Source organism: Epinephelus lanceolatus, chromosome 15 (assembly GCF_041903045.1).
Source record: "Epinephelus lanceolatus isolate andai-2023 chromosome 15, ASM4190304v1, whole genome shotgun sequence".
In the NCBI taxonomy this organism is placed as follows: Eukaryota; Metazoa; Chordata; class Actinopteri; order Perciformes; family Serranidae; genus Epinephelus; species Epinephelus lanceolatus.
Window position 1 is genome coordinate 17,867,537 of NC_135748.1, and position 27,294 is coordinate 17,894,830.

A 27,294-nucleotide genomic window follows, 5' to 3' on the forward strand; every position below is an offset into this window, starting at 1 on the left:
TTGCCTTAATTTCCCTTCCTCCCTCCTTCTCTCTCTTCCCCTCTCTATCCTCTATATCCATCTCTCCATCCCTGCTCTCTCTCTCTTCCTCTACTCACTCTTTCTCTCTCTGTGGCAACAGGATGTTTCTTTTTTTTTCCCCCCAGCACAAAGGTGCCTGAGAGCAAGATGAATGCGCTGTGCCATCCCCCCCCCCACCACCACCTTCACCCCCCGATAGCGGCACATGCATATATTAAGTGTGATTAAACGCTGTGCAATGCCTCCATCAAGTGCTTTCTAATGGGCTTTTTTATGACATGAATTAGTCATAATGGGAGAACGCCACAGTCGAAAACCTCCAACCACTGTTGTTGTTGTTGTTGTTGATTTGGATATTTCGGCATTCACATGAGAGCTTCTGCTTATATTGCTTAGGGTGGGTGAGGGGCTTTTTTTTTTTTTTTTTTTTTTTTTTTTACAGTTTGGATAAATGAGGTTTGCGGGCATTTGGCATCTCCGAACTTATTTTTCAGCGCCGGCGTATCAGCGCTCTCTTTTGTGGGAGTTTGCACGCATTTTTTCTTACTTGAGCGAGAAGTTGCAATGATCAAAAGGTACGTTTATTTCTGTGTCTTGACTCACACAAAGCTTTTTAGGGAACACGTAGGCAGCGACGAAGGAGTCTATATTTCCCCCATTATAGGGAAACGGGGCCAGATAAGCGTGGATTTGGTGTGAGCTTGTTTCTTTGCCATGGAGCTCCCCTGTGCACCTCGGCCCCCATAGAGGGATTACATATGTATCATCAGCCGTGCTCTATGACTAATTACATCTGTGAGATGAGATTATGGGGAGGTTTACCAAGCCAATCCCTCCTCTTAGGCTATGTGTATCGGTTCCAACACGAGGTATTACACTATGTGTCTGTGTGAGTGTGTGAAAGAGAGAAAGATGCCAGTTAGGAGGGAACTGACTGACATAAATCCGGATAGCATTTTTCTTTGCGTCCACATAAAACGCTGTTGCATTTTGGGCCAAATACTCCTCCTTGTGGTCTGTCATCGCCCAATGTTGTTCCTCTGATGTCTTCTTTCCTCCCTGCTTTCCTCCCATCCTTTCTTCCTTTACATTCACCCTCCCTACCATGTTACTTCCTCACTTGTCTGACCCTTTCCTCTGCCCCTCTTCCTGTCTTCCCCTCTAATTTAGTTTCATCCTGCATTCTCAGTCTACTCCCTGTCGTCTCTTATTTGCTCAATCTTTCAGGCCTCTCTTCACCTTCCATGTTTTTTTTTTCTTTCCCCTACGTCTGTCTCCCCCTTTCTCCCAGTCTTCTTTTATATGGTCGTCCAGGAGATAATCTCGAGTCAGCAGGAGATAGAGCAAATTGTTCCAAACACGGTGTTCCCTTTCAGCCCCCATGTCACTGGCTTTGGCCTGCCTGGTGTGCAATGATAGACGTTGCCTTCAATCACACACACACACACTGTCTCTCTCTCTGTCTCTGTCTCTCTCTCTCTCTCTCTCTCTCACACACACACACACACACACACACACGGATGGCTAGCATTCAGCAGGTTGCAGATAAGCCCCTCTGATGTCACTTGCAACACCATGTGATGAGCCACCCGAGAGAGAGAAAGAGGGAGGGAAGGGAGGCTGAGGGAGGGAGATTGAGCGGGATTGACTTCTGCTGTCACCATGGCAACAAATAACATGATCCTCTCCAAAAGCACACCTTAATTAGTTAAATTATGACTTGTGGGAGAGAGGGGGGGGGGGCGGGATTTGTAGAAGAGAAGAGCAAAGAGGGGATGGGAGAGTTTTTCTTTTCTGATGCTGCATGCTCATCTTCAATCTTTTGGAGGAGCTGTTTGTTTGATCAGGGATATGTTGTGTACTGTGCTTTCATTGCGACTTTCAGATATACATGCTGCTCAGTTTTTACTACAACAATAAAGGAGCATGGCAGCGACAGACTGCCAAATATCATCTCTGTACGATTTTGTGACTTCTGTTCTCCTGCAGCTTTCACTGTGACCCACTTATCTCCCCACAGCCTGTCATTACATTGCAAATCTAGACTGGATTCATCTCTACCAATTCTAGTAACATCTTTCTCCTCTCTCTGCAGTAGGCAGGGCAGCTATCAAGGCCCTGGCATCAGCCAGGCAAGCACCATGGCTACCACTGTCCCCTACAGCCAGCCAACGGGAAACAACAGCTCAGCCATGGGCAATGCACAAGGTCCAGCTTACAATATGCCGCCTTCAGGTATTTTGTCTCAGGATTTGAATACTTATATACACTGGAAAACACACATCTAACAAGTGAGATAATTGGTGTAAATTAGTGATGCGCCGTCAGGGCTTTATCTAAAACTCACACCAACCCGGCTCATGTTTAGAGCCAATCTGCCCCATGAGTGCATATTAAGTGATTCAGTGTGGACGGTGAGACGTTTGCTTGCTGTTAAGACACGCTGTTTGGCCTACATATTCTAAAGGGAAATATTTTTGCCTGATATTATGACCAGAGAGATTTACATGTGTCGAACTTCAGCAGATTTTCCTGGTCAAAAAACGAACAACAAAAACCCAGAGTGCAGCACGTTGGTGATAAAGCTGTGTGCTGTGTGTGTCTGAGAGAAAAAAAGAGGGGAGGAGAAGGTGGAAGGTGGACTATTGCCCAGTGGTTCTGTGAGATATGACCACCCGAAACCTGCAATATTTTCTAACCAGCTAACTTGAACTGCCTTACTCACAGGACCCGTGGGTTGTGGGTCGACCCAAGCATCACTAGTGTCAATTATCTCAATTTCCCTTTCATAGTCAAGTCCATTCATCCAGCCTTCAACAGCCCTCCATCAATGGTTTGTTACAGTATGACCCTGTGTCTGCTGACTTATCTTACATTACAATTACAGAATACATTTTGATAGAATAGAGAAGAGCCTGTTGAATAAGAAATCAGCCCACTGGGTTAATGTTAAACGGTACATGAGTCACTCAAGATTAACCTATGTGTTTATGTTGAATGTATTGCAGAGGCATCTCAGGTTTGTTCCCATTCAGAGGCAGAGAGAGGGAGAAACAGAGCGAGGGGACTAAAAGGGGCAAAAGATAGTAAAACATTAAGAAATCAAGAGTTACTCTGAGCTCTTACTTTTTTTCTGTAGAGCTGGCCCTCCAGTGAGCAAAGATTAATGCGGTGCATCCCTTTTTCTTTCAGCCCTCCACCCCGCTGCATTGTTGCTAAACGCACCTCAGAGAGTGCTGTGGCTCCCAAAATGAAAGGCACCTTTTATTCAAAACCGAATATCAGAATGCGTGACATTTGGAAAACTTCAAACGAATTAGAGCGCCAAGGTTCCTCAAAACTCATCTGGTTTGCCCCTGGGCACGGTAAAAAGCCATTAGTTTTCCCACCGTGCCGCGGCACACAGGGGAAAAATAAAGAGGGGAGCCTTGTATTCAAGGACCCCTTCTTTCTGTTAATAAGAACGGTGCAGCTGGCACTATGAAAAGTAGTCTTTAAGGATCTCAGCTCTTCTCCAATTGGAAACCTCATGAAGGTACACAAACGTCTTTGAAAACTGAAACAAGTCTTCTCGTCGGGCCAACATCTCTTGAACGCTAACCCTCACGTTCTGTCGCCACTTTGATTACGTGAGAACGTCCATGATTTTGCCCAAACTGAGGATGTGCAGCCAGCAGGGTTGAAAGAGCACGCTGACTCGCTTTTAGCAGAGTTTTATCTCATTCTCCATCTGCGTCTTCCTTCAGCAGCAGTCTTTTTATACGTCTCTTTCACAGTCTTACCTTTGAGATAAATGGCTGGACAGGCTTTAGAGAGACCTTGAGAACACAGAAAGAAAGAGCATAATATTCAAACCATTTTACATGTTCTGACTTTGTGACATTATACAAACCATTATCAAGAAGCTTTCAGCACACACAAAGAGGGCACCGCTCATTTTAGTGAGTTAAAGAATATTAATCGACTGTGATACAAAACCATGGCAAGTATACCTCTTCATTCCACTGTGGTGAAAGCATACCTATTTTATAAATAAATAAAGATATACAAACTTTAACTTTTCCCACAGATATCTCTCACTAAGTGTTTTGTACTCAGTCTCTGAGTTATTTTTGCTTGTGAAAGTTTCAGCACAAGTATTTTAAATGTTTCCTCATTCTTGATGAAGGAGCCATGGGAATGTCAGGAGATGGAATGATGAGCCCAGACGGGAAACCGAAAACGGACGCGAAAGATGACAGCAGCCCCGCCAACGAGCCTCACAAACCAAAGGTACCTCCTTGACCTTTCTTCCTCTCGCCATCTTTCTTTGCAATTCCCTCTCTCCCTCCTCTAGTTTTTTTGTTTTGTTTTGTTTTGTTTTTTGATCTTGCTACCCTAATGAAGCAAACCAAATCTGATCAGCATATGCTGCCTCAGCACAGTGGGCTGCTTCTCTGTGTTTTCTCGCCATATTTAATGATTTGTTTAACATTTACCATTCCTAATGTTTTCCTCGCTTTGTTTTTGCCCCCAGCACTCTCTTCTTGCTGATGTTTTGGCAGCCCAAGCTGCAAAAAAAAAAAAAGAAAAAAAGAGAGAGACACAGAAAGAAAGAGAGGGCTCGGCATCTGCAGTACACACACATGCATGTACACACATCCAAACACAGCACATAAATACAGTGCATATACACGCACATGCATATATTTCTTCATTTATTTTATCATAACACAAAGACACGAAGCCACACACTGGCCTTTCCAGTAAGTCACACATACACACCATCCCTCTCTTGAACACTACTTCCTCAGTGCCTCACACATACACACACACACACACACACGTCCCAATACACAATGCTGACTTCTCATTTTGCCCTACAATTGCAGCTCGGCTTGGCTCAGCTCAGCAACAACAGAACTCTGCTCTTTGCTCTTTTCTACCCCCTCCCCTTGTTTTTGCTTAACAACCCCTCTCTCTTTCTCTCTCACACACACACACACACACACACACCAAACACACAGACGTGCACAAACACACTCACGCCTCCATCACTTCCACTACACGTCTTTTCCCTCCAAATCCCTGTCTTTTCTTTTGCTGATTACGGTAGTAGGGCCTTTTGAATTATTTAAGGCAGTCAGAGCAGCCAGAAAGACCCCCAGTGCTCCCAAAAGAGATGATCTGTCTGCCAAGAGAGAGAGAGAGGGGGGGGGGGAGACTGAGAAAGAGGGAGAGATGGAGGGAGAAAGAGAGAGGGAGAAAGATAAGGTTTTGCTGACATGAGCATTCTGTACACAGACCAGAAGCACTTGTCAAGCTGTTGTTCCCTCTTTCGCAGTCTCTTTCGCACACACACACATGCACACAAACTTATGTACACATGCACTGTAGGCCTAGACACAGACTCACACACACACTGATGTGAGCTAACATGGAGTGATTTACACAAAGTGGAGCTTGCATCCAGTTTCTCTCTCTCACACACACACACACGCACACACACACACACACACAGACTAATACATACTGATCTGCATTCTGTATCTCTGGCATGCAAACACATGCATATATGCATGCAGTCAAAGACACAGTAGCACTAAGACATGCAAAATCTCTCACACAAACTATTTCCCTACTTCAGCTATGGGGCTGTTTCAGTGTTGGAAAGTTACTAAGTATAAGTATGCAAGTACTGCGCTTGACTATAGTCTCAAAGTACTAATACTTTACTTGAGTAATTCCATTTTATGCTACTTTAAACTTCTACTCCACTACATTTCATTCACAAGGAAAATTGGATTCTTTACTTCACTGCTTGTATTTGAGATATAGTTACTTGTTCCTTTAGTGATTCTGATTCTTAATAGGGCTGCACAGTATGAGGAAAATAGGCGATGTGCTATCACGTTGTTGAAAATTGTTGTCTTTCCTGTATCCAAAATATTATATATATATATATTTTTATGGTCCTCTCTGGCATTTTGGGGTGTAAATCACAACTTTAATCATGATACTATATTAGATTGTTCTTTTGGACAATGATACAATATTGGCTGATATCACAAAGTCTGCCACAATATTTTAATTTGATTTAATTCAAGGGCCTGTGATTGATATGAGACGCTATCAGTAAAAATCTTTATTGTCTTTTTCTTGGTTGCTTACCTTATCTGCCTGGTGCTAAGTTGCTTGCACTGTTAGAAGGTTTGCTTGGACAGAAATGGTGACAGATGTGCCATGGCAATTTCAAAATAGGCATATCTAAAAGTTGACGATATGTATTGATGCTTCCCATTTGCATTGATAATATTGGATCGTTGATCATTACATTGATATATCGATACAGATTGATGTATTGTTACACCCCTACTGGCATTCACACATTTGTCTCCACTCATCCTCTTACACTGTCCTCCTTCAACCATGCAGAGTAGTATGTCATTCGTATACGTGCAGATTCTTACCAATAAGACAAAAGCTAACGGCAAGGGCTCTATCTGATTGGCCAGAGAGTTAACAGCAGGGCGCGCATCAGACAAAATATCACCTACAGACATGTAATTTAATACTTTTTTACTATAATCAAAGTCCAATATCTCAGTGGTTTGGGATGTGTTTATCTTACAGGTAAGCATCACAATGACAGTTTAAAAATGTTATATTGTGCAGCTGTAATTCTGAACACAAAATATGATCACCAAATTATTCATGATGTGTTATTTAGCCACCCAGAGGTATAAAATGTCTTTAAAATCAGCTCTGCCTTTAGCAGCCACATCATTGCTGTGTGATGCACACATTAATGAATTAATAATTACTATGTTTGCTGCTTTAAGCATGTTGTAATGCTAATACTCATGTGATTTTACTCAAATAGAAATTTAAATGTAGGATTAATTTGTAACAGATCCCTACACTGTGACACTGCTATTTTCACTGAAGATCTAAGGACCTCTTCAGCCACTGATATATACAGCCAAAACAAAGAACTTATAGACCCACTTAGACACAAACAACAGTGGAGGTAGTATTCATTTACTTAATTAAAAGCAGCACTAAACCAATTTAAAGAAAATGCAGAATTACAAATACAATAAATATGTATCACACACAGACATGTCTGTGTGAACAAATGTTGACTCATTTTGGGTTGCACACTTGAGCTCTGATCCGTGTGGACAGTAGTAGGGCACACCATTGTGTTATACTGGTAGTGGAGAGGTGATTGATGCTTTTATACAAAGAAAATGAACGTCCTCCTCCTCAATATCGCTCTCTTTGTCTTTACCAGCTACAGGATGGCTACAGCAACAATAACAGCAGCAGTAGCTCCCAGCAGTGTGTGTCCCAGCCAGCCACGCCAGGCGGTGCCCTGCCCGTGCCCTCCCCCCTCTCACCCAGCCCGGCCAGCCTGTCCTCCTACCACGGAGACGACAGCGACAGCATCAGCAGCCCCCCCTGGCCCCTCAAGACCCCCTCCAGTCCTGTAAGCACTGGAAGCTTAAACACCACTGGGTAGATGGATGTGTGCATTTACTGAATAAGTACAGGAATTAGTTGAACAAATAGACGCAGAGACCAAACCAAGCGACTTAACCATCAGTGAATTTCCCTTTATGGACAATAATGTCAGTACAAGCAGCTGCAGCTTTGATTGATTCATGTATGACTGAAGGATTATTGTGTAATTACATGATCAAAAGCTGGTTCTTAGACCACAGAAGTCTTTTTTTGAACCTGGACTGAAGCCAGACATGGCTGTGTGAGATTAAACTTTGTCCACCAGTTTGAACTTGAGGGATATGAATGCGCTGCGAGTGAACTTTGGAGTAAACACAGGCTGCACACTGAACAAAATGCGTTAAAAGAAGTGTTTATTTTTGCTTGGTCGTTCAAACAAAGGGTCTACTTCAGAATGTGTAAATATGGGATGAAACTTTAATGATCCTCGTGGGGAGAGTGGTAGTAGCAGAAAACAGCATAAGGATACAACTAAGAAAAATAAACTGCAGAACAGACCATACATCCACAAATTAGCATTTATGAGATGTATGAGAAGCTTTATCATTATGTTTACATACATGCTCTACCACATATAGTGTACCATTTTTTAATATTATAAAAAAAAAAATGTGTATTAGCACAAATGTAGCATATTAAAGGTCACACCATTAACCAAACTTTTCTCTTTTTTTCTCTGCATTGCTCACCAGAAACCCAACCCTAACTCCTCCTCCCTCAGCGGGGAGAGAATCACGCGACTTTTTGAGCTGGGTGTGGAGCCGGAGAGGCGGGGCTGGGTGGAGCGATACCTGACCTTCATGGAGGAGAGGGGCACGCCTGTTGCCCAGCTTCCCGCTGTGGGCAAGAAGCCGCTGGACCTCTGGAAGCTCTACATAGCTGTTCGGGAGATAGGAGGCCTCGCCATGGTAATGTTTAGGAGAACACACTTGATGTTGTAATGTTGGGATCATGTCAGAGATACAGTAACAGACACAATCCCAAAAATATTCCGAGCAGAACATATACAGTGCACTCATATCATTCTGCCCATGTGCATCGGCTATTTAACATTCTCCAGCAATGTGCACTGAAGCAGCGTGGCATATGGTGAGCTTGTAAATGTTGAGAGACGTACTCAAGAGAAGGAAATAAATCTTGTGAATTTACATTCCTGAAAATATCACAATACCCGAGTTCTGAGAAAACTCCATGTGTGTTTTCATGTCATAAAAATGTAAAACATATAAAGCTTTACATACTATTGATAGCGGGATTCCCAGGAAACATAGAGATACCAGCAAATGGGAAACACTACATGGCCAAAAGTATGTGGACACGCAGACCTTACACATCTTATTCCAGAGCCATTGGCATCTTTATGCTGCTTTAACAGCCTCCGCTCCCTCTCCAGCCGCAGTAGCATCAGTGAGGTCAGCTGCTGATGTTTTACAATAAGGCCTGGCTCACAGTCAGTGTTCCAGTGCGGTGGGGTTGAGGTCAGGGCTCTGTGCAGGCCAGTCACCAAAATATGGAAAATAATTTCTTATGGACCTTGCTTTAGGACCTAAGACACTGTTGTGTTGAAACAGGAAATGACCCTTCCCAGACTGCTGCCACCAGACTGGAGGCACAGTATTGTCTAAAATATAATTGTATGTTGTAGTGTTAAGATTTCCCCTAATTGGGACTGAGGACCTTGAAAAACTAGCCTGGCATCACCAGACCAAATCGCGAATGTGAGTTAGTCTGGAACCTCTCGGATCCTTTTCAAATTCCAAGGGACAGTAGGGTAGGGGCATAGATCAAAATACCTCTTGACGCAGTTGGATAGACTATAGCATGCTCAGATGAGCTGTGATGGCCTAATGTGTCTGTGAACAGGTGTCGCCGATTTTGGCATCAGCATTTGAATCCTCATTACTAAGCTAGGTTTATGCTCGCCATATTGTTACCGGCATGAGGGTGTGGAGCCAAAAATAACGTTGTCATGTATTTTGCACGAAACATGAAGGCTCCACAAGTCGTCACTCATTGTCTAAAACACGCCCCATATCAGATAAATGGTTGTGATTGGCCCGGTTCATCTGAGGTCGGCTAGAAATCTGTCTGAATGAGAGGGAGGCCAGCTGCATCTGCCAGAGCAAATGAAACATGAGCTCGCAGATTCGTCTGGTTCCCAGGCTAATGAAAAACAGCCCCAGATTAAAAGTGTGTGGTCAGAGGTGTCCACATACTTTTGGCTATATAACGTGGGACTTTTTTTGCTGTTAGATTAAAAACAGTTATGTGAAAAGTATGTGCAATACTCAAAGAGTGACCCTACAACTCTGTGGTTCTAGTAAGTACAAAAACACGAAGTGCTCAGCCATGGAATTGATTATTTTGATTAAATTCAGCAGGCTGTGGTCTACCATACTCCAGGCAGAATGACAAGTGTGTGGCCAATGCTACTGGGATACATTACAATAGAGAGAGGACATGAGAACAATTGTGCACATCATCATCAGTGATCCTCGTTTATTAATGTCTCGTCCTTCCCCCAACCCTCAACCACTCAGGTAAACAAGAACAAGAAGTGGCGCGAGCTGTCCACCACCCTGAACGTGGGCACATCCAGCAGCTCCGCCAGCTCGCTGAAGAAGCAGTATATCCAGTATCTGTTTGCCTATGAGTGTAAGATGGAGAGGGGAGAGGAGCCGCCGGCAGACAGCAGCAGCAGCGGCAGCAGCATGGCTGGAGGGGACAGCAGGAAGCAGGTCAAGATCCAGCCACCCTCACCTGGTAAGGCCTGATAACAGACTCGTTTGCTGGGTTTTTCCAAGACTCCATTCTCCCATCTGTCGGCAGCCAAACAACAGGTGCTGCTGATCAGACTACAGGTGTCTGGAATCATCAGAGGAAGAGTGATCTGTATTCATGACAATGTGGCGCTCAACATCACCACAATAAAGCTGAGTCAGAAATCTCGTAGTGAAGGTAGCTGCCATGCGAGCTTTTGGAGGACTGGAAACTGCTAGGGATATTAGTTGAATCTGCAGATTTAACAGGTTGTGTAAATTTGTTTTCCAGTTAAGGTTTTGGTGACAGATAAAATTGCGAAACAGTCAACGCTTTTGGCCTAAAAACAGCTGCATTTTATTTTGCAGCTATTTAGCTATGAGGTTCATTTAGCAAAGAAATAAAAGGTAATTTTGTTCATGTGAGCTTTACTGTTAACTGCTGCTGTGCTTCATCAGAGGATTACAAAACTTGAGGTGATTCATTACGAGCCAAAAACATATGTTAACCATGTCTATCCATCACAACAAAGACAGTTCATGGAGCCAGTGACAGTTAAAGGAGCCGTGTATTGGATTTAGTGACATCTAGTGGCAAGGAGTTCAGATTGCAACCAGCTGACACTTTTTTCATGTGCCAAGCTTGAACTCAGAGTCATGATCAGAAATCACAAGAGGGTTCATTGCCAAGTAGATTTTTTTTTTTTTGTGCATATGTAAAACACAATAACCATATCAAGAGGAATAAAAATGTAAATACACTGAATAAAGTAGTTTTATGTTACCAATCAGTGTTTCGTTGACACTGTTCGGCATGTCGCAGACGGGCCTCTAGCCCAGCACCTCACCTTTTTTCTCTGATAACTTAAGATCCAGATGTTTAAGAGGTTTTTACCGGCAGCTGAATTATCTACAGAGGTCTCTTCTTGTCCAAAACTAACAGATCCGGTGATTTAAACCAGTAAAAACACTGAATAAAACAGTTTCATGCAGAAAATCAGTGTTTCTTGGATGCTGTTTGGCACAGGGGGACTGCTAACTACAGTGGTCGACGCAAAAAAAAAAAACAAAAAAAACATAAAAAAGCGTATGTCCCTATCTAGAGCCAGTGTCTGGTTTGTCCGTTCTGGGCTTCTGTAGAAACATGGCGGTGCAGCATGGCCGAGGGTCCACCCACTATGTAGATATAAACAGCTCATTCTGAGGTAACGAAAACACAACAAGTCTTATTTTCAGGTGATTATACACTAAAGAAAACACCCTTATTATATTATATATTATATTCACTCATTATATTGTGTTCATTTCTGCCAATATATCCTCCTAATCCTACACACTGGACCTTTAAAGGGTCAGATTAACCAAATTACAGTATTTTTTCTCACTTGACATGAGATTTTGCATTAACAAATGACAAACCTTGCAAATTCCACTGGAGCTAGTAGAGAAAATGTTTGTAATTTGGTCTACCTGACCATTTACCAACTTACAGTACCCTGTCCTGCCACCATGTGCTACAATATTATTAAAAATAGCAAACAAGAATGCAGCATGAATAAACGAACACACGTTAATACCCGAGTGAGATGAGAGAACATTAGCGTAGTTTTGATGAGACTAGTCTTAGTGTAATGAAGGTGAGCTACGATACGAACACTGCTTGCACCCCAAACCTGGGACTCGCCTTTATTTGATTACAGCGCTTTAGAGGTTAAGTAATATTGTTTTGGTGCAGCACCATAAACACAAAGGATGCTTTTTGTTTGTGTATGTTACCTGTTCGCACCAAGTGTTTCCGTGCACAATTATGACGTGAGGATCAGAGGAGGGGAGAGAAAGAGTTGGAGCGATATGGAGCAGTAAGGTCACGTCTCTAATTTGCAGCGGAGATGAGAAAAGTGACCCTGGCTTTTAAATAGAACATCAGAGCACTTCACCTGCCTGAGACACTGCAGATTGCTTTCCCTGGTGGGTGGAAAAGAGCATCTGCCTTCATTTGCATGCACACACACATACATACAATACACATGAGCCACACACATATAAACACATATGAATGAATTCATATTCCCTCTTCCTTATAACACTTTATAATCTACAATCCAGCCCCCTCTCATTTACTCAAGGGGACCAAACCACGCCAATTTCACACACTCTCATTTTGCCCACATCAGCTGATGGGACCACGGTACCCATAATCACAGATGGCTTCTATATAGTGAAATATGAAAAGGTCAATACTTGGGATGTTTGGACTGCCTTTGGATATGCAGCATTAAACTGTAAAGTGCTTATGCTGCAACACTTGATTGAAGTTAGATCTGCGGCATGATTTTTTTATATCACCTGCATATGTAAAAAAAGAGTGCTCTTCATGAGAGTTGAAGCCCTGCAGCTAGAGCCTTAACACTGATGTAAGACAAGACCAACAAAGCTTTATCTACAAAGTATTCTACAAGTGCTATAGTGCTTTTTAACCCCAACTATTTTGAAGTGCAATTAAGATTTTAATTACCAGAACATCTCCCCATCAAGGTGTGCTGCGGCTACAGAGATGACAGACAAGTGCCTCTGTAAACGTCAGTGGTGGAAGTGCAAGCAGCTTGTAAGACGGAAATCAGTGAAATTAGGATTTCTAGGTATTTGGACAATTTACCAGTCATCCTAGACATTGACTTTATTGTTGAAGTTTGGTGGGAATGCTACCCCAGGTCCAGTTTTTCTTCTGGTCTTCCTTATAAGTTGCTAGCGCTGTGTTGTTCAACTCTGGATATTCACACACCAACTCATTACCTCCATCTTGTCTTCTGTCTGCTTCCACAATGCCCACCTCCTTCTATCTGGTCGGCAAAAGCCAGCCTGCTACCGCCAGAAGTTCAGCAGTCATACTCCTGTCGTCAATACCGCTTCCCCTCTTCTGCCTTCGCCTCATTGAAATGACTGGAGTTGTGGCTATCATTCCTAACATCGTGCTCACCAAGTTAACTTCTGAGATCAGGGAACACCAGGAGTCTGACAATCAGACAATCTTTAATAAACCTCCCGGCTAGCTAAATTTATTAGAAAGAGAAAACTAAGGCAAATAATAAAATTATTAGGTAAAATGTCTGTTATATACGTCCATCAGACTGACCTGTGCAGTGAGGGATTATTGTGGTTGAACCAACAAATGATATCTGATCACTATATTGTTGCATTATGATTTTTCCACCTCAAAGATAGTGTAGTTGTAGAGGATTTTCCTCCTTTAAAAGTATTAACATATAATTTCATAAATATGAAAAAATAAACATCAAAATTATGATAGATTGTCTGCTGTGCTGTTTTCAAATCTGACATAATTTATGGCGAGATATCTCAGGCAGAAACCCACGGTAAAGAGGTTTATATTCCTGTGAAGTAATAACCATTAAATCAGAGGAAAACGTTCAGCCTTAATCTGGCTGCTGTTGACTTGTTTACAACCTGTATGATTGTCTGAAGGGTCCATCTGACCTCAGTGTAGCACTGTTGCCTTGTTCCCAGATATTAGCAAAGACTTTACAGTATCATCATAACCAATAGAAATGATAAAAATAAGACCCAAGTAGTAATAAACCATTCCTTTAAGACTACTTTTAAATTAGTAAAAAAAAAAAAAAGTTAAAGAAATAAAAATAAGCTAATAGGGTGTGATGATTTTACTTTCAATCTTTATACACTTGCTTATCGTTTCTTGCAATGCATCATTTTCTTGAAGACTGTGATGCATCAGTGTCATTTAAATGATTATTTCACATTTACAATGCCAACAATATTAATAACAAATAGGATTTCAAGACTTCATACACAAAATTACTTGAAAGATAGATGTGTGTTGTTCTTTAGTTTGGGGTGTATTTGTCTTTTACACAAAAGTAAGTGCAGAGATTTTTTCACTTAAAACATGCTTATAGCACGTGTGTTTTGAGGTATACCTTTTGTTTTGAATAACCAAAAACACGCACCAAAAGCATTTTGAATGTCAAACTGCTTTGACACCCCTGCTCCAACCTTGTTCCAATTTTCAGGCATCAAATATGTACTCAGTAACCAAAGCTGTTTTCTGCAGTCACAGTGCCTGTTTGCAGAGAGCTAAAAGGAATAAAAATTTAAGTTTTTTTTTCCGCCTTATGACAATATTTTATGAAAGAAATAAATTGTTAATAATGATAAACACTTAAATATTGATCAATTTTACCAAGACAGCGTTTTGATCAAGGTGGATCTTTGTTAAATCAGTACAATCAAGCGTATTCGTCAGGCACAGAGGTGTTACATTGTCACAATATAGGTTTACATTGAGTAGAAACTGAGCATATGCAATACCCTGCAAATGAACACTGCCCTCAGTCTGTCAGTGAGGCAGAGAGGCGGACGTGCAGCGAGAGCGCACAACAGTAACATTACTGAATTAGAAACATATAGAAAATGAATGGGGGTATCTGTAATATACAGTTTGTTTGCCTAATAGCAAGCTTTTACGAAAACACTGCTGGTTCTGTGGTGTTGGCATTTCAAATCTGATGCCTGCAGTGTGCCATCAACCTTACAGGAGCATCGACTGGCGTGCGTCAAATGAGGCACGTTATTAATCACTTTCTGTCCTTTGCCCCTTTACTTTTTTAAAAACTTTGGCTTAAGTTCTGAATAACCAGCAGGAAAAAATTCCCATCCGTTTCCGTTTGATGCTCCGTCTTAAACTACCATCCACGCTTTCCTGCTCCAAAGTGCAAACTGCCGTACTGACACCCTGCCAGCCTATATATAGACTGACAGCCCAATGATGTCACTGAGGGAGCTTGTCCAGCGGGCTGGTGGGGGTGTCGGGGTGGAGAGGGTGTGTGTGTGTGTGTTTAGCTGTAGTGGTGGTGGGGTGTGGGGAGTGATTAATGAGGACTGGAATGTAGAACGTAAACAAACTCGACCTCGCCGTCACCTTTCATTCACAAAACTGGCTCGGCTGACTGACTTTTTTTTCCTCCCCCCCCTTAACCACTACCACCCCTCTGGATTATGTCACCCACTGACACACACACACACACACACACACACACACACACACACACAGCCTCTTGTGTGCGCACACATCAAACATCAGCCACATGCCTCTTGCGCGCACACACACTTTTTTTCCTCCTCATCGCCTCCTCTGTCATTCTTTACTCCCTCTAAATGTGGAGCAGAGGGCACTTGAGTTCACGCTCTCCTCCACCTCCCCTCCATCTTTGTAACCCCACTGCTTGGTATTATGTATCTGTCTGTCTGCCCGCCTGCTCTTGAGGAATGGTAAACCTCTTAACCCCGGCTAACCCCACCATTGTTTGCACTTCTCCACGTGTGAGTGCGCGCGTGCGTCCGTGTTCATCTGAAGCAGGCATATCCCAGGAAGTGAAGAATCCCTAATGCTCACTGCCCCTTCCTTGCCCTCTCCCCTACCTCTGCTCATCATCATGGGATAACCATCTCTCCCTGTCTCTCTCTCTCTCTCTCTTTCTCTTTCTCTTTCTCTCCGTCTCCTATGATGTAGAGGCAGGAGGTATCATTGAATAATTCAGAATTTGCATGAATTTTTAAAGCTTAAGTCTTTCTTTTTTTTTTTTCTGTGGAAACGTGCGGAGCAGGGAAAGGCCACTGAGGCTGTTCCAGAGAAAGTCTTCTTGCGCTAAATGCTCATTAGGATACTTTCATATTCTCTCTTCCTCTGTCTTTGTCTCCTTTTAGCCGAAACAGTCCACGTTTTCCATTAAACCTGCTTCTGGGAATTTGTATCCCTTGGTTGTGTGTTGGGCTCTTGTTGCTCTGCACTCCTATAATTTTCTAGTCATCTGAACTGAGAAAAATTCACAGAAATATGGTGTCATAACAAGAGAGCACACTAACCTAGATTTAACTCCAGTTGAAGCCTCTGTGTGAGGGAATGTATTTTTACTGGGAGGTCTTTCTCAGGCTCCTTACTCATGTTTAGGGGACGTATTAGCTTACCCAAAACTCTAATGGCAGGTATGTACACTATAAAGCTATGTTTTCTTCAAATGCCTTCTGCCTTCATAACCTTTTATTCCTTCCTGATACTGACTGATAACTAAACTAGCTTATCTGTTGATACCAAGTGCCTATCCAATGCCACTGCATTAAAAAAAGAGCTGTATACTACTGACCCTGACGGGATGTGAAAGGATTGTTAAAGTTGTATGATGTGGCTTTATAAGATTGCTGGTGCAAAAACTGGACACACTAGTGCCAACCCTTGAAGCTAAAGCCTTCGCAAACGATGCATGTTGCCTTTTTACTGGTGGGACTTTCCAGTGCTCCACAGCGCAACTTGGTGTGTAGGCTTCTGTTTTAGAGCGACAAGGAAGAACTGTCATTTTATTAGTGTGTGAAACTACTTTAAAAGTTTGGTGATTAATGACGCAGTATTGTATCTGTGCATGACTCGCCAATACCGATCCAGCATTTTGGGCAGCATTAGAGGTATTTCTGATACTGGCATTGGTATCGTAACAACTCTATCCCAAATAAACAGCTGTGGTGCGACTGCCCAAGTGGGCAATTCTCTGTTACCCCTTTTCCATCAAATAATCTCTGGTTCTTGAACTGGTTCTGTTCATGATTCCTGGAAACTTGGTGCTATCTAGTGAACCAGCCCGCGTTTCCACCGTTTATGAGCAGCACTATTGTATTCAAGGGTGTGTCGTCTACGGAGGGCGTTGCACGATGCACAACAGTGGTAATCAATAGAATCAAGACCACAGATTACATCGGTTACCTGCAAACTTTTGTTCTGTTAGTACAGATATTTGTTTTTACCCAACAAACAAGCATGGACCAACTATTAATGAGACCACTGCACGCTCTATGATGATTTTTGCTCCTCTCTTTCCAACCTGCAGAATATGACACGCCCACTGATGTTGTCACGGTTTACATTTATGGTCAAGAAAAACCTGCTATCTTTAGGCCCCAGCTAAGAATCAACTTTTTGGGTTCTGAACCAATTTTTTTATGTCAAAATGCTCTAAATAGTTCAAAATAAGGTTCAGGAATCGGAAAAGGGGTATCTGAAGAATCCTTCTCTTCCCTTCGTCGTCTCGTCCTGCCTCGTTCCCTTCTCCTTCCTTTCGGCTGGCCCTTTTAAGCAGTCCCTCTGTACTCATCTTCTCTGCCCTCGTACAGGCTGTTTGCTCGAGCTCAGCTCTCATGTAGGGTAACACTGTTAGTGCTTTGGCCCTAAGTCCAAAGTTATCTCTCTAATACAGCAGTTTGCTGCAGCGAAAAGCCACTTGGCCGCACTAACTCAAACCACCTTCAAGATCATATCTGAGGACGCGGGGGGAGCCCTGCGGTCGGAATGTGTTGCAGTTTTTCACTGTGAATTTCGTAAGTCGTCTAGCTGGAATGATAATAAAAAGGATACTTGTGTCTTCCAGCTAATTCGGGCGGCTCCCTCCAAGGCCCACAGACGCCCCAGTCCTCTGGCAGCAGCTCTACGGCCGAGGCAGCAGGAGATCTGAAACCCCCCACACCTGCCACCACCCCTCTGGGACAGGTCACACCGTTGCCCCCCAACAGGTAACACACAGACATAGTGCAACACTAACACTACTGCTGCAGTACTGCTACAACTGATGCAGCTGCCTTTAATACTGCTTATATTAATACTGTTGCTGCCTCCACCGCTCCTGCCACTGCAGTATTAGTCCTTTATTTTATATCATCACTTTAATTGATTTTGTAAAACAACTTGCAGTGCAACTGTCAGTCAGCACAAATAGCTCCCTGTATCTGAACAAGGATCATCTGTTGAAGCAGAATATAACAAAAAGGCAAAGATCTGTATGTGCACTGTTATGTTCAGACACACTCCCATCATCCATAGCGGCATTTTTTAAGCGATCGAGCTGAAATCGAGAGCGAAATCCATATTATGTGTTGTTGCTCTTTATGTTTTCCGCTTTTACTTTTTTGTATAATGTCCTTCATCTCTGCCAATTTCTTGTTGTATGATTATAAAGGATGAGCGCCTTTTTGAGGCAGTGTAGACACAGTTCTTTTCTTGCTTTGTTTGTGATATTATGTGTTCAAAGTTATATTCCTGTTGAACAAGTGCTTTTTTTGTTGCCATTGCAGTTGTATATTTGGTGTCTTTATGCCCTTAAGTAATTTTGAAAGCACTACTGACGACCAGCTCTTACTACAGTTACTATTGTAGGAGCACATCTGCTACCACCTTTGCTTTCACTACTAGTAAGACTAATATGCCTTATAGGACATATCTGAAGTATGTCACAAAAAAATGAAACATCCGTCATTTAAACAAATAAAAATGACAACATGATTATGTTTTTTCAGAAATAAAAGCACAGACCTCCTTCACAGCACACATCGTATCCATATTTTCAGTGTCTCCGCCTCTCTCACAAAGCTTCCACCTTCTCCCCTCTCTCTCCTCCCTGTCTCTTCATCCCTCTTCGCCTTGTCCAGGAGCAGTGTGAGCGTGCAGGACCCCTTCTCGGAGGTGAGTGACCCGGCCTTCCAGAAGCGTGCTACCTCCCTCCCCCCCTCGGCTCCTTACCAGCAGGGCCTCAGCATGCCTGACATGATGATGAGGATGCAGTACGACGCCAAGGACCCCTTTGCCGGGATGAGGAAGAGTGAGTGAGGCACACGTTGTGACACCCTTTCACCCAAACACCGAGCCCTAGGCCGTAGACTATATAATAAAGATGGACGACACAACAGCTCTCAAGAAGTGAAGCCAAAACATCTAGATCACCCCCTGGTGGTTGGCTGCAGTATAGGCCATAAACTAGCGGGAGGGACGAACCAAAAACTCAAAGTACGTGTCAAATAAATTTTTCCCAAAGATGTTTTTTTTTATTTTAGGTAGTTCTGATTTATATTCAGGTTCTTGTTTTTCTGATAATTTTGGTATTAATCAATTATGTGATGCAAAAAAAGGATGTGTGACATCATGATTGACAGCTGTGTGTCCCAATCGGTGTGCTCATGATCGATGGTGCTGCCCACATCTGGGTCTGACAGGTGTACGGGCAGGAAGCGGTTACAGCAGAAATCACTACTGCAAACACTCTGGCTCCAAATGACGTGACCTACACAGGATGGCAGTGCCTGTAACCAGGATATTTTGGCTTCATTTTGTACGGTGCGACAAAGAGACATGTTGTCCATCTTCCCCCAATTTCACAGAAAATTTTGGGACATATGTGAATAAACTGTTTTTCTGCTAGAAAACAATTTGAATCTTTTTTTTATGTGATATAATCTTTAAATGAAGATATTTAAATTTAAAACTTCATCTTAAAACTTCTATAAACTTACATGGCACTTTGTCAAAATGACTCATGTATCCCAAGGCCATTGTTCTTTGGTCTTTCTCGCTGGTCTAATTCATTGTCTTGTCAGGACAGATGTGTGTGTGTGTTTTAAGATTAGAACTATGAAAGGAGATGAGAACTGTTTGTTACGCCACACATCCCTTTATCGAGTAAACGCACCAGCTCGTCTGATGTTCTTGTAGCTTAGCCTTCGTCTCATCCTAACTTTGTTCGTCCTTTTCATCCTCCTCGTTCTCAACCTTTCATCCTTTCCGTCCTGCTGAGAAGCACCTGTTTTGACCAACTCATGCGGTTTAGTTTTCAGAACAAACAGTAGTTTTAGAAAGGATGGCGGCTCCTCTGAAGGCTGGAGAGAATGGAGTCTGAATGAATAATATGGTGGATGTTAGCTGCATAACAACAGTTGCAGCCTCAGAACAATAGGTTTAATCATGGAGAGTGGTGAATATTCATAGAGGAATGCTGCCACCTGGTGGTCAGCAGAAAATGAGGTTTGTGCATATGAAAGCAGATTTAAGCCTCTGCCGCATGTTTGCAGGGCAATTATAGTTGCTTGTTTAACATAATTTTCTTTTCCATTTTGTTTAAGTTGCCTCAACTCAGTCACTATTATATAAGATAATATGACATGCATTTACCTCATTTGTTTCCTCCTCAATAGTGGCAGGAGCTGACCCCTACATGCCAAGCCAGATGCCCGGTGGGGGCATGCAGGACATGTATGGTCGACCCCCGTCAGCCTTGAGCATGAGCCAGCGGTCGCAGTACCCATACGGGCCAGGCTATGACAGGAGGTAGGTACACAAGTTGCCAGCACAGAGTGGTGAAGCTGTAGCATCTCATTATTTCTTTGGAATTTCCTTAGCATGAGCCTTAACGCTTACTGTAGTATTGATTGTATGTAGCTGCCTGTTATGGGCAGCGCAGATCATATTCTCCGGCAGTGTATTCGATTAGTTCAATACATATGTTTGCTATTGAATTTATGCCAATGATGTGTTGTCAGAAGCATGACGACATTCTTATTGTTTGATCCTCAGACCGGACCATGTCATGGGGATGGAGGGGAACATGGGTCCCCCTGGGAGCCAGAACAACATGGGACCTTCTAACAGTGAGGGCAGCATGTACTCTCCCAGTAGATACCCTTCACAGCAGAGGTCAGCACCTGTGTGTGTAGTAGAGTGTCACAGATTACACTTCTGCAAAGTCAAAGCAATAGCAAAATTTCACATAAATTTGCAAATCATTTTACCAGCGAGTGACATATTCCTCCTCCTCCTTCTCCTCCTCCCCCCTCTGCTCTGTTTCAGACACGATGGCTACAGTCAGCAGTATCCCAGCATGCCATATGGGATGCATCCATCTGGGATGTACCCACAGCAACAGGTGAGAGTGAGAGAGAGCTCACTTGTAAGATGTAAACAGTGGTTATACTCCGTTCACTGTGACTTCATGTCTTAAAGGAACACAGTATAGGACAGCTTAGCAAAACATTATTAAGTTAAACCAAATTTAAGCAGGAAATGTCCGAAGATTGTGACAGTTGAATCTGCAGATAAGCAACTGTATGAATAAATTAGCACGTAAAATACTGAGAAATGCATTCCAGTAAACATTTCAGCCCAATTTAGTGAAAGGGAGCAACACTTTCTTTTTGTTTTATCACATTGTTTTATCACCCCTGTTTGGCATTATATGATGACAGAAATACTTAACATGTACATTATTTCCATGACGTAATCTTGAATTTGCTTAGTTTATAGGGAAACATTGGTATTTTTCAACCTGGACCCTTTTTTCCATGTTTTGGTGTCTAAGGGACTAATGAAGACAGTATGTTTTTTTAACTGGTACAGTATTGAGAAACCAGTGGTGTAATAGGCTGCAATGTTATCCCAACAGGCAATTGTGCGCCGTAAATTTACCTCTATTAAAATTGCTTGTTTTTGCCACTGATAGGCTCAGATTGTTAGTCTAACAATATTACAGAAAGACCCAACAGAGAAATGAAACGTTTTTCCTTTTGCTTATCTGGTCTGTTTGTTATCGTGTCGCTCACGGAGAAGTCTCGTTCTGAAGTGTCGCAGACGTTTCCACATTGTCAAAATCAGCTAAAAACCCAGCACAAAGGTACACTTTCTGTACTCCAACACAACAAACTCTTCCCAGCATTCCTCTCTCTGACTCTTAACAACATTGTTTTTCCTGCAACAAGTCACCTCTCGCAAGATTTCAGAACAAAAGTTCTCCTTAAGCAAGATTCGGCCACAAAAACATACAGGCCAGTGAAAGGTATAGAAAAATGTTCTATTTCACTGTAGAGTCCTCTCCATAATGTTGTCAGACACTCAAAGTAACAATCTGAGCCTGTCAATGGCAAAAACAAGCCTTTTAATGGACATAAATTGACGGCGCACAATTGCCCTTAGGGATTACATTGCAGCTTGTTTTGCAGCTGCTGACCTCAGCGGTCTCTCTCAATACTGGACCAATTTCAAAACTAGTTGTTTCTATCAGTCAGTTAGACACAAAAACATGGGAAAATTGGGTCCAGGTTAAAAAATACGAAAGTTTCCCTTTAAGCAGTCAGCATGTTCTTTTAAACAGGTTTAATCAGTGGTTCACTTTTGCAACATCAGGACTCTTCTTTAATTGTAGTGTATGTTATTACTCTTTCTTAGTCTCTTGGTAAAAATAATAGTATTTCTTAAACTGATTGTATCTAATGCCATATTAGAAGCATTATAAACTTAGTTAAAACCAAACCATAATCATAACCATAAATAATTTGTTATACCTTTGAACTTTCTTAGACAGCAGAAATAACATATGAATTTTGAAAATGGGTGTAGTTCCCCTTTAATAGTATTAATAGTATATAAAACACTACTGAAGTAGTGGAATGATGGGAATGAATTCTCCATGGCTGTGTTTTTACTATCTACACCCTTACTTCAGCAGGGCTACAAACGCCCCATGGACGGCATGTATGGCCCCCCACCCAAGAGACACGAGAGCGACATGTATGCCATGCAGTACGCCAACCAGCAGCCGGACATGTACAACCACTACGGTGGCGGGTACTCAGGCACCGAACACAGACCCATCCAGGGACAGTTCCCCTACCCCTACCCCCGCGATCGCATGGCCCCCTCAGGTCAGAGCCAGCACAGTATGATGGGCGGGGGGCCCACTCCTAACCACGCCACCGATGGCCCCAACATGTGGCCATCCAGGACAGACCTTGGCTATCCCTACCCCAACAGACAGGGGCCGCCATCACAAATGCCACCTTACGGCTCCATTGGTAGAGACGACATGGACGGGCGGCCTGGGCAGGAACAGTGGCACCGTCAGTCTCCCTACATGTCATCATCAGGTGGAATGGCTCCGCTGTCCTCACGCCAGCCATCTTCTTATTCCAACTCTCCTTCCATGGCCAACCATCTGCCAAGAGCACCCAGCCCAGGGGCCTTCCAGCGCTCCATGGACTCTAGGATGTCACCCAGCAAAGCACCGTTTATGTCACCCATGAAGATGCCCAAGCCTGGGATGGCCATGATGGGCTCACAGGGAGGTGGACCACTTGGTCACTTTCCTCCCAACCTGAGGCGGGACCTCAACTACCCTCCAGGATCAGTGGAGGCCACCATGCCAATTCTCAAGCCCCGACGCAAGCTCACCTCCAAGGACACTGGTAAGATGGAGTCCTGTTATTACTATTTTTTCAGGCTGTGAGGTTGATTGGTTGGTAAGGCTCTTTGAAAGATGCTGATTGATTAATACTAGTCGTGCATTTATCTTAAAAAGTTGTGGACTCGCAGTATTTTCATGCTCTAAAAAAAGCCACATTTTATCACATAGCTAAACCTGATTTTCAGGTACAGCTAGCACAACATGAGATAAATTCTATGAAAGGAATTACAATGATCGACTCTGTTCAGTGTCCCCTTTTATCATTTGGACTGTGTCTGCTCACCATGGGGTTTTTTTTTTCATCCTGGTTCCAAAAATCCCACTGTTTTAACCCCAGGAACGCCTGAGGCCTGGCGCGTGATGATGTCTCTGAAGTCTGGCCTGCTGGCAGAGAGCACATGGGCTCTAGACACCATCAACATCCTGCTGTACGACGACAGCACTGTGGGCTCCTTTAACCTCTCGCAGGTAAAACCAATTTCATGACTACACCTCGCTGCTGACTGACAGAACGGATTCATTGATCCCGCCGGAGCACGCTGTGACAGTGTGACACAGTGTGTCTCTTTAAACCTGATCTTCGAGAGCAACATTGTCTATTGTGGTGAAGAGCTGTAAAATTCAGTGAGGGGAAATATATTCAGAAGACCATTATGTCACTGTGACTTGTTAGTGTAGGCCAAAAGATTTTCATTCTCTTTAAACTGTTGACATCATTTTTTTTCTTTGTCTGATCAGTTGCCTGGATTCCTCGAGCTGATTGTGGAGTACTTCCGCCGTTACCTGATCAAGATCTTCGGCATCCTGGAAGAGTTTGAGGTAGGGACGGTGGCTCAGAAAAGCCTTCTGGAGCCTGCTGCTAACCAGAAAGAAGAAGTCGTTCCCGAGCAGGAAACAGACTCTTCTGCCCAGCCTGAACCTGAGTCAGCTCTGGCAGCAGAGACGCAGGAGGAGCAAGCAGGAGGCGTCACAGAGGAACCTCTGCCGGTCGCTGCGGAGCCAGAGTTAGCTGAGGTGAACGGTGAGAAGGACAAGTCTGAGGTGAGCATCAAGAAGGAGGAGAAGAATGAAGAGGACAAAGACAAAGAGGTAAAAGAAGAAGGAGAAGAAGAAAAAGAGAGTGATAAAGGAGCGGAGAGTAAAAAGGAGTGTGTTGACCCTCCTGTTGCAGAACTCGAGCCTAAACCTAAACAAGCCAGTAAATATGATAAGCTCCCCATCAAGATTGTCCACAAAGACGACCTGATGGAAGACATGACAGAACACTTAGGTTACGTCACTGAGTTCACCAGTGGGTTGCTACACTGGCAGGCTGGTGGAGGTGATTCCACCGCACATATTCAAACACAATTTGAACCCCGTAGTGAACCCCCTGCCAGCGCAGACAGAAAGACAAGAAAAGAAAACAACAAGGAAAACAAGGTGGATGATGGGAAGAAACAATCACTGAAACATATCACTGCTACTATCGATGATGTTCTGTGTGCTCGGGTTGATGCCCTTTCTTACGCCCACCCTGCACGCTCCTTGCCATCCTACCCCTTTAGAGTGCATCAGGACGGGGAGCAGGACTATATCACCTTGCTGGAGGACGAGCCTCGTTGTCTGGACGAGGCTCCGCTCTCCACAGCCTCTTCCTGGCAGGACTCACTGGCCAAGCGGTGCCTGTGCGTCTCCAACATCGTCCGCAGCCTGTCCTTTATCCCGGGGAACGACTTGGACATGTCACGCCACCCTGCTCTGGTTCTCCTTCTGGGCAGGCTGCTCCTGCTGCACCACCAGCACCCAGAGAGGAACAGGTCGCCCCCTAGCTACCAGAGAGATGAGCAGCAGGAGCAGGGGCTGTCAAGTAGCAAAGAGGAGTGGTGGTGGGAGTGTCTGAGCCTGCTCAGGGAGAACGCCATGGTCACTCTGGCCAACATCTCGGGTCAGCTGGATCTCTCCAACTACCCAGACACCATCTGCCTCCCCATCTTGGACGGCCTTCTCCACTGGATGGTGTGCCCTTCAGCTGAAGCCCAGGACCCCTTCCCATCAGCAGCACCCCACTCCCTGCTCACTCCCCAGAGGCTGGTGCTGGAGTGCCTCTGCAAGCTGAGCATCCAGGGCGGCAACGTCGACCTCCTCCTTGCGACGCCGCCTTTCAGCCGACAGGAAAAACTCTTCACAGTCTTGGTGCGCTATGTCGGTCAGAGGAAGGCACAGGTGTACAGAGAGATGGCGGTGGCTGTTCTCTCCCACCTGGCACAAGGAGACCCCACAGCGGCACGTGCCATAGCCATGCAGAAGAGCAGTGTCGGTAATCTGGTAGGCTTCTTGGAGGATGGTGTTAGCATGGCGCAGTACCAGCAGAACCCTCACAGCTTGCTGCACATGGGGCATCCTCCAATGGACCCGCCGAGCATAAACATGATGTGCAGAGCAGCGAAAGGCCTGCTGGCTATGGCTAAAGTGGAGGAGAACAAGACAGAGTTTGTGCTGTACGAAAGCAGATTATTAGACATCTCCATTTCCTCTGTGCTCAACGCGGGGGTTGTGGCTATTATTTGCCAAGTTCTCTTTCACTTAGGGAAATTATGACAAGAGGAGAGGCGGGACTCACACGGCCAGCGCTGAGGCGGACAAAACACTTCTGTGGTTTTCTATTTTTATTTATCAAAATGACAGAAAATGTTTGTTTTTTTTAAAGAAATATCCACATAAACAAAATATCTCTATATATGTACAGCTTCTGGGCCCTGTTAAAAAAAGTGGGTTTGGGATTTGAAAGCTCATTTTAATACAAATATTTAATACCTGCTGGTGTTGGATTGCTACTTTTGTTTGGCATTTTGTTTCCGTTTGTTTACTTTTTTCAGCCAAAGCTGCCACCAGACGTTGGTGCTGAATTACATGGTTCCTTTTGAGTCGATGAGTCGTGGAGATGTTTTTCAGTTTTATAAATGCTAATATACTCATCAACATTTTGTTAATGGAGAGTATTTATTTAAAATGTGACACTGTACAGTAGTTTGAACTTTTTTGCCAACAGTTGTGGGGGGAAAAAAAACACTGACTTTTCAAATTGAAATGTATATGTTTCCATCGCTGGAAGATAAATTGTGCAATAGGACTCAAGAGCAAGTTGTCCCTTTTTTGAGAACAAGAAGAGGGTGTAGATCTTTAAAGACACCTGCAGTGTGTGCTTTAGGCCATGAGGAGGCAGCATTGCACCAGCCAATCAACATGAGAGAAGAGCATCTGTTAAAAGAAGTGTCTAATTTATCAATCATAGCCTCAACGACTTTCGCAGATGAACTTTGTGTTTCCTAAGCACTTGTGTTATGTCTGTATTTTTTCATCACTGTGTATATAAACCGTTGTACAATGGACGCACATGATTCTTTCAGTCTCAATCAAGCATAGCAAGAGGCTTTCCGACTATTATAACAAATGCTTTTATTGTTGGTAAAATTTGTTATTGTTATTATACATATTTTGTTAATGGGGTCAAATATTTGAACATGGCAGATGTAACTGGTGTTTCAATGTAAAAATTCCTGTATGCATTGTATTATAGCTGAGAAAACAATCGCTTTGGTAATCAAACGTGGAAGTGCCAGGGTGAGAGGATATCTAGGCGAGGTTACATGAGAAAACTGAACACATTTCTGTTCGTTACTGTCCTCCATTCATGTCAATGGGCATATTTTTGAATCTAGATAATGCTCCAAAAGAAACGTGAAAAGAACCTTAAAAATGTCCTGAAAGCTCATTGTAAAATTTGCCTTTTTTCGTATGACTCCATGTCTCTCTTTTATTCAGTATACACATTTATACTCTGTGCTGCACATGTCACAAATAAATGTACGATGAACATCGTTAAGCACCGGAGACGTTGCATTATGTCCAGACAATCTTAGGCCAATAAAACAAACATCAACTGCTTA

The 27,294-nt window shown here is 43.4% G+C and overlaps 1 protein-coding gene across 8 annotated transcripts in view; it reads left to right on the forward strand.

Moving 5' to 3' along the window:
* The window catches only part of LOC117266673 (AT-rich interactive domain-containing protein 1B-like), a 232,511-nt gene extending 205,217 nt beyond the window's left edge, over positions 1 to 27,294 (forward strand). For 5 of the 8 annotated variants that reach the window (XM_078175004.1, XM_033641962.2, XM_033641967.2 and 2 more), the window contains 13 exons: positions 2,117 to 2,256; positions 4,190 to 4,293; positions 7,298 to 7,492; positions 8,220 to 8,435; positions 10,068 to 10,290; positions 17,738 to 17,879; positions 18,792 to 18,961; positions 20,328 to 20,460; positions 20,707 to 20,826; positions 20,980 to 21,055; positions 22,628 to 23,366; positions 23,703 to 23,833; positions 24,104 to 27,294. In XM_078175004.1, coding sequence (XP_078031130.1) covers positions 2,117 to 2,256; positions 4,190 to 4,293; positions 7,298 to 7,492; positions 8,220 to 8,435; positions 10,068 to 10,290; positions 17,738 to 17,879; positions 18,792 to 18,961; positions 20,328 to 20,460; positions 20,707 to 20,826; positions 20,980 to 21,055; positions 22,628 to 23,366; positions 23,703 to 23,833; positions 24,104 to 25,945 — 4,231 coding nt within the window. In that variant the 3' untranslated portion in view covers positions 25,946 to 27,294. The remainder of the gene's footprint in view (positions 1 to 2,116; positions 2,257 to 4,189; positions 4,294 to 7,297; positions 7,493 to 8,219; positions 8,436 to 10,067; positions 10,291 to 17,737; positions 17,880 to 18,791; positions 18,962 to 20,327; positions 20,461 to 20,706; positions 20,827 to 20,979; positions 21,056 to 22,627; positions 23,367 to 23,702; positions 23,834 to 24,103) is intronic. The other 3 variants (XM_033641965.2, XM_033641963.2, XM_078175002.1) reach the window with 3 other exon arrangements.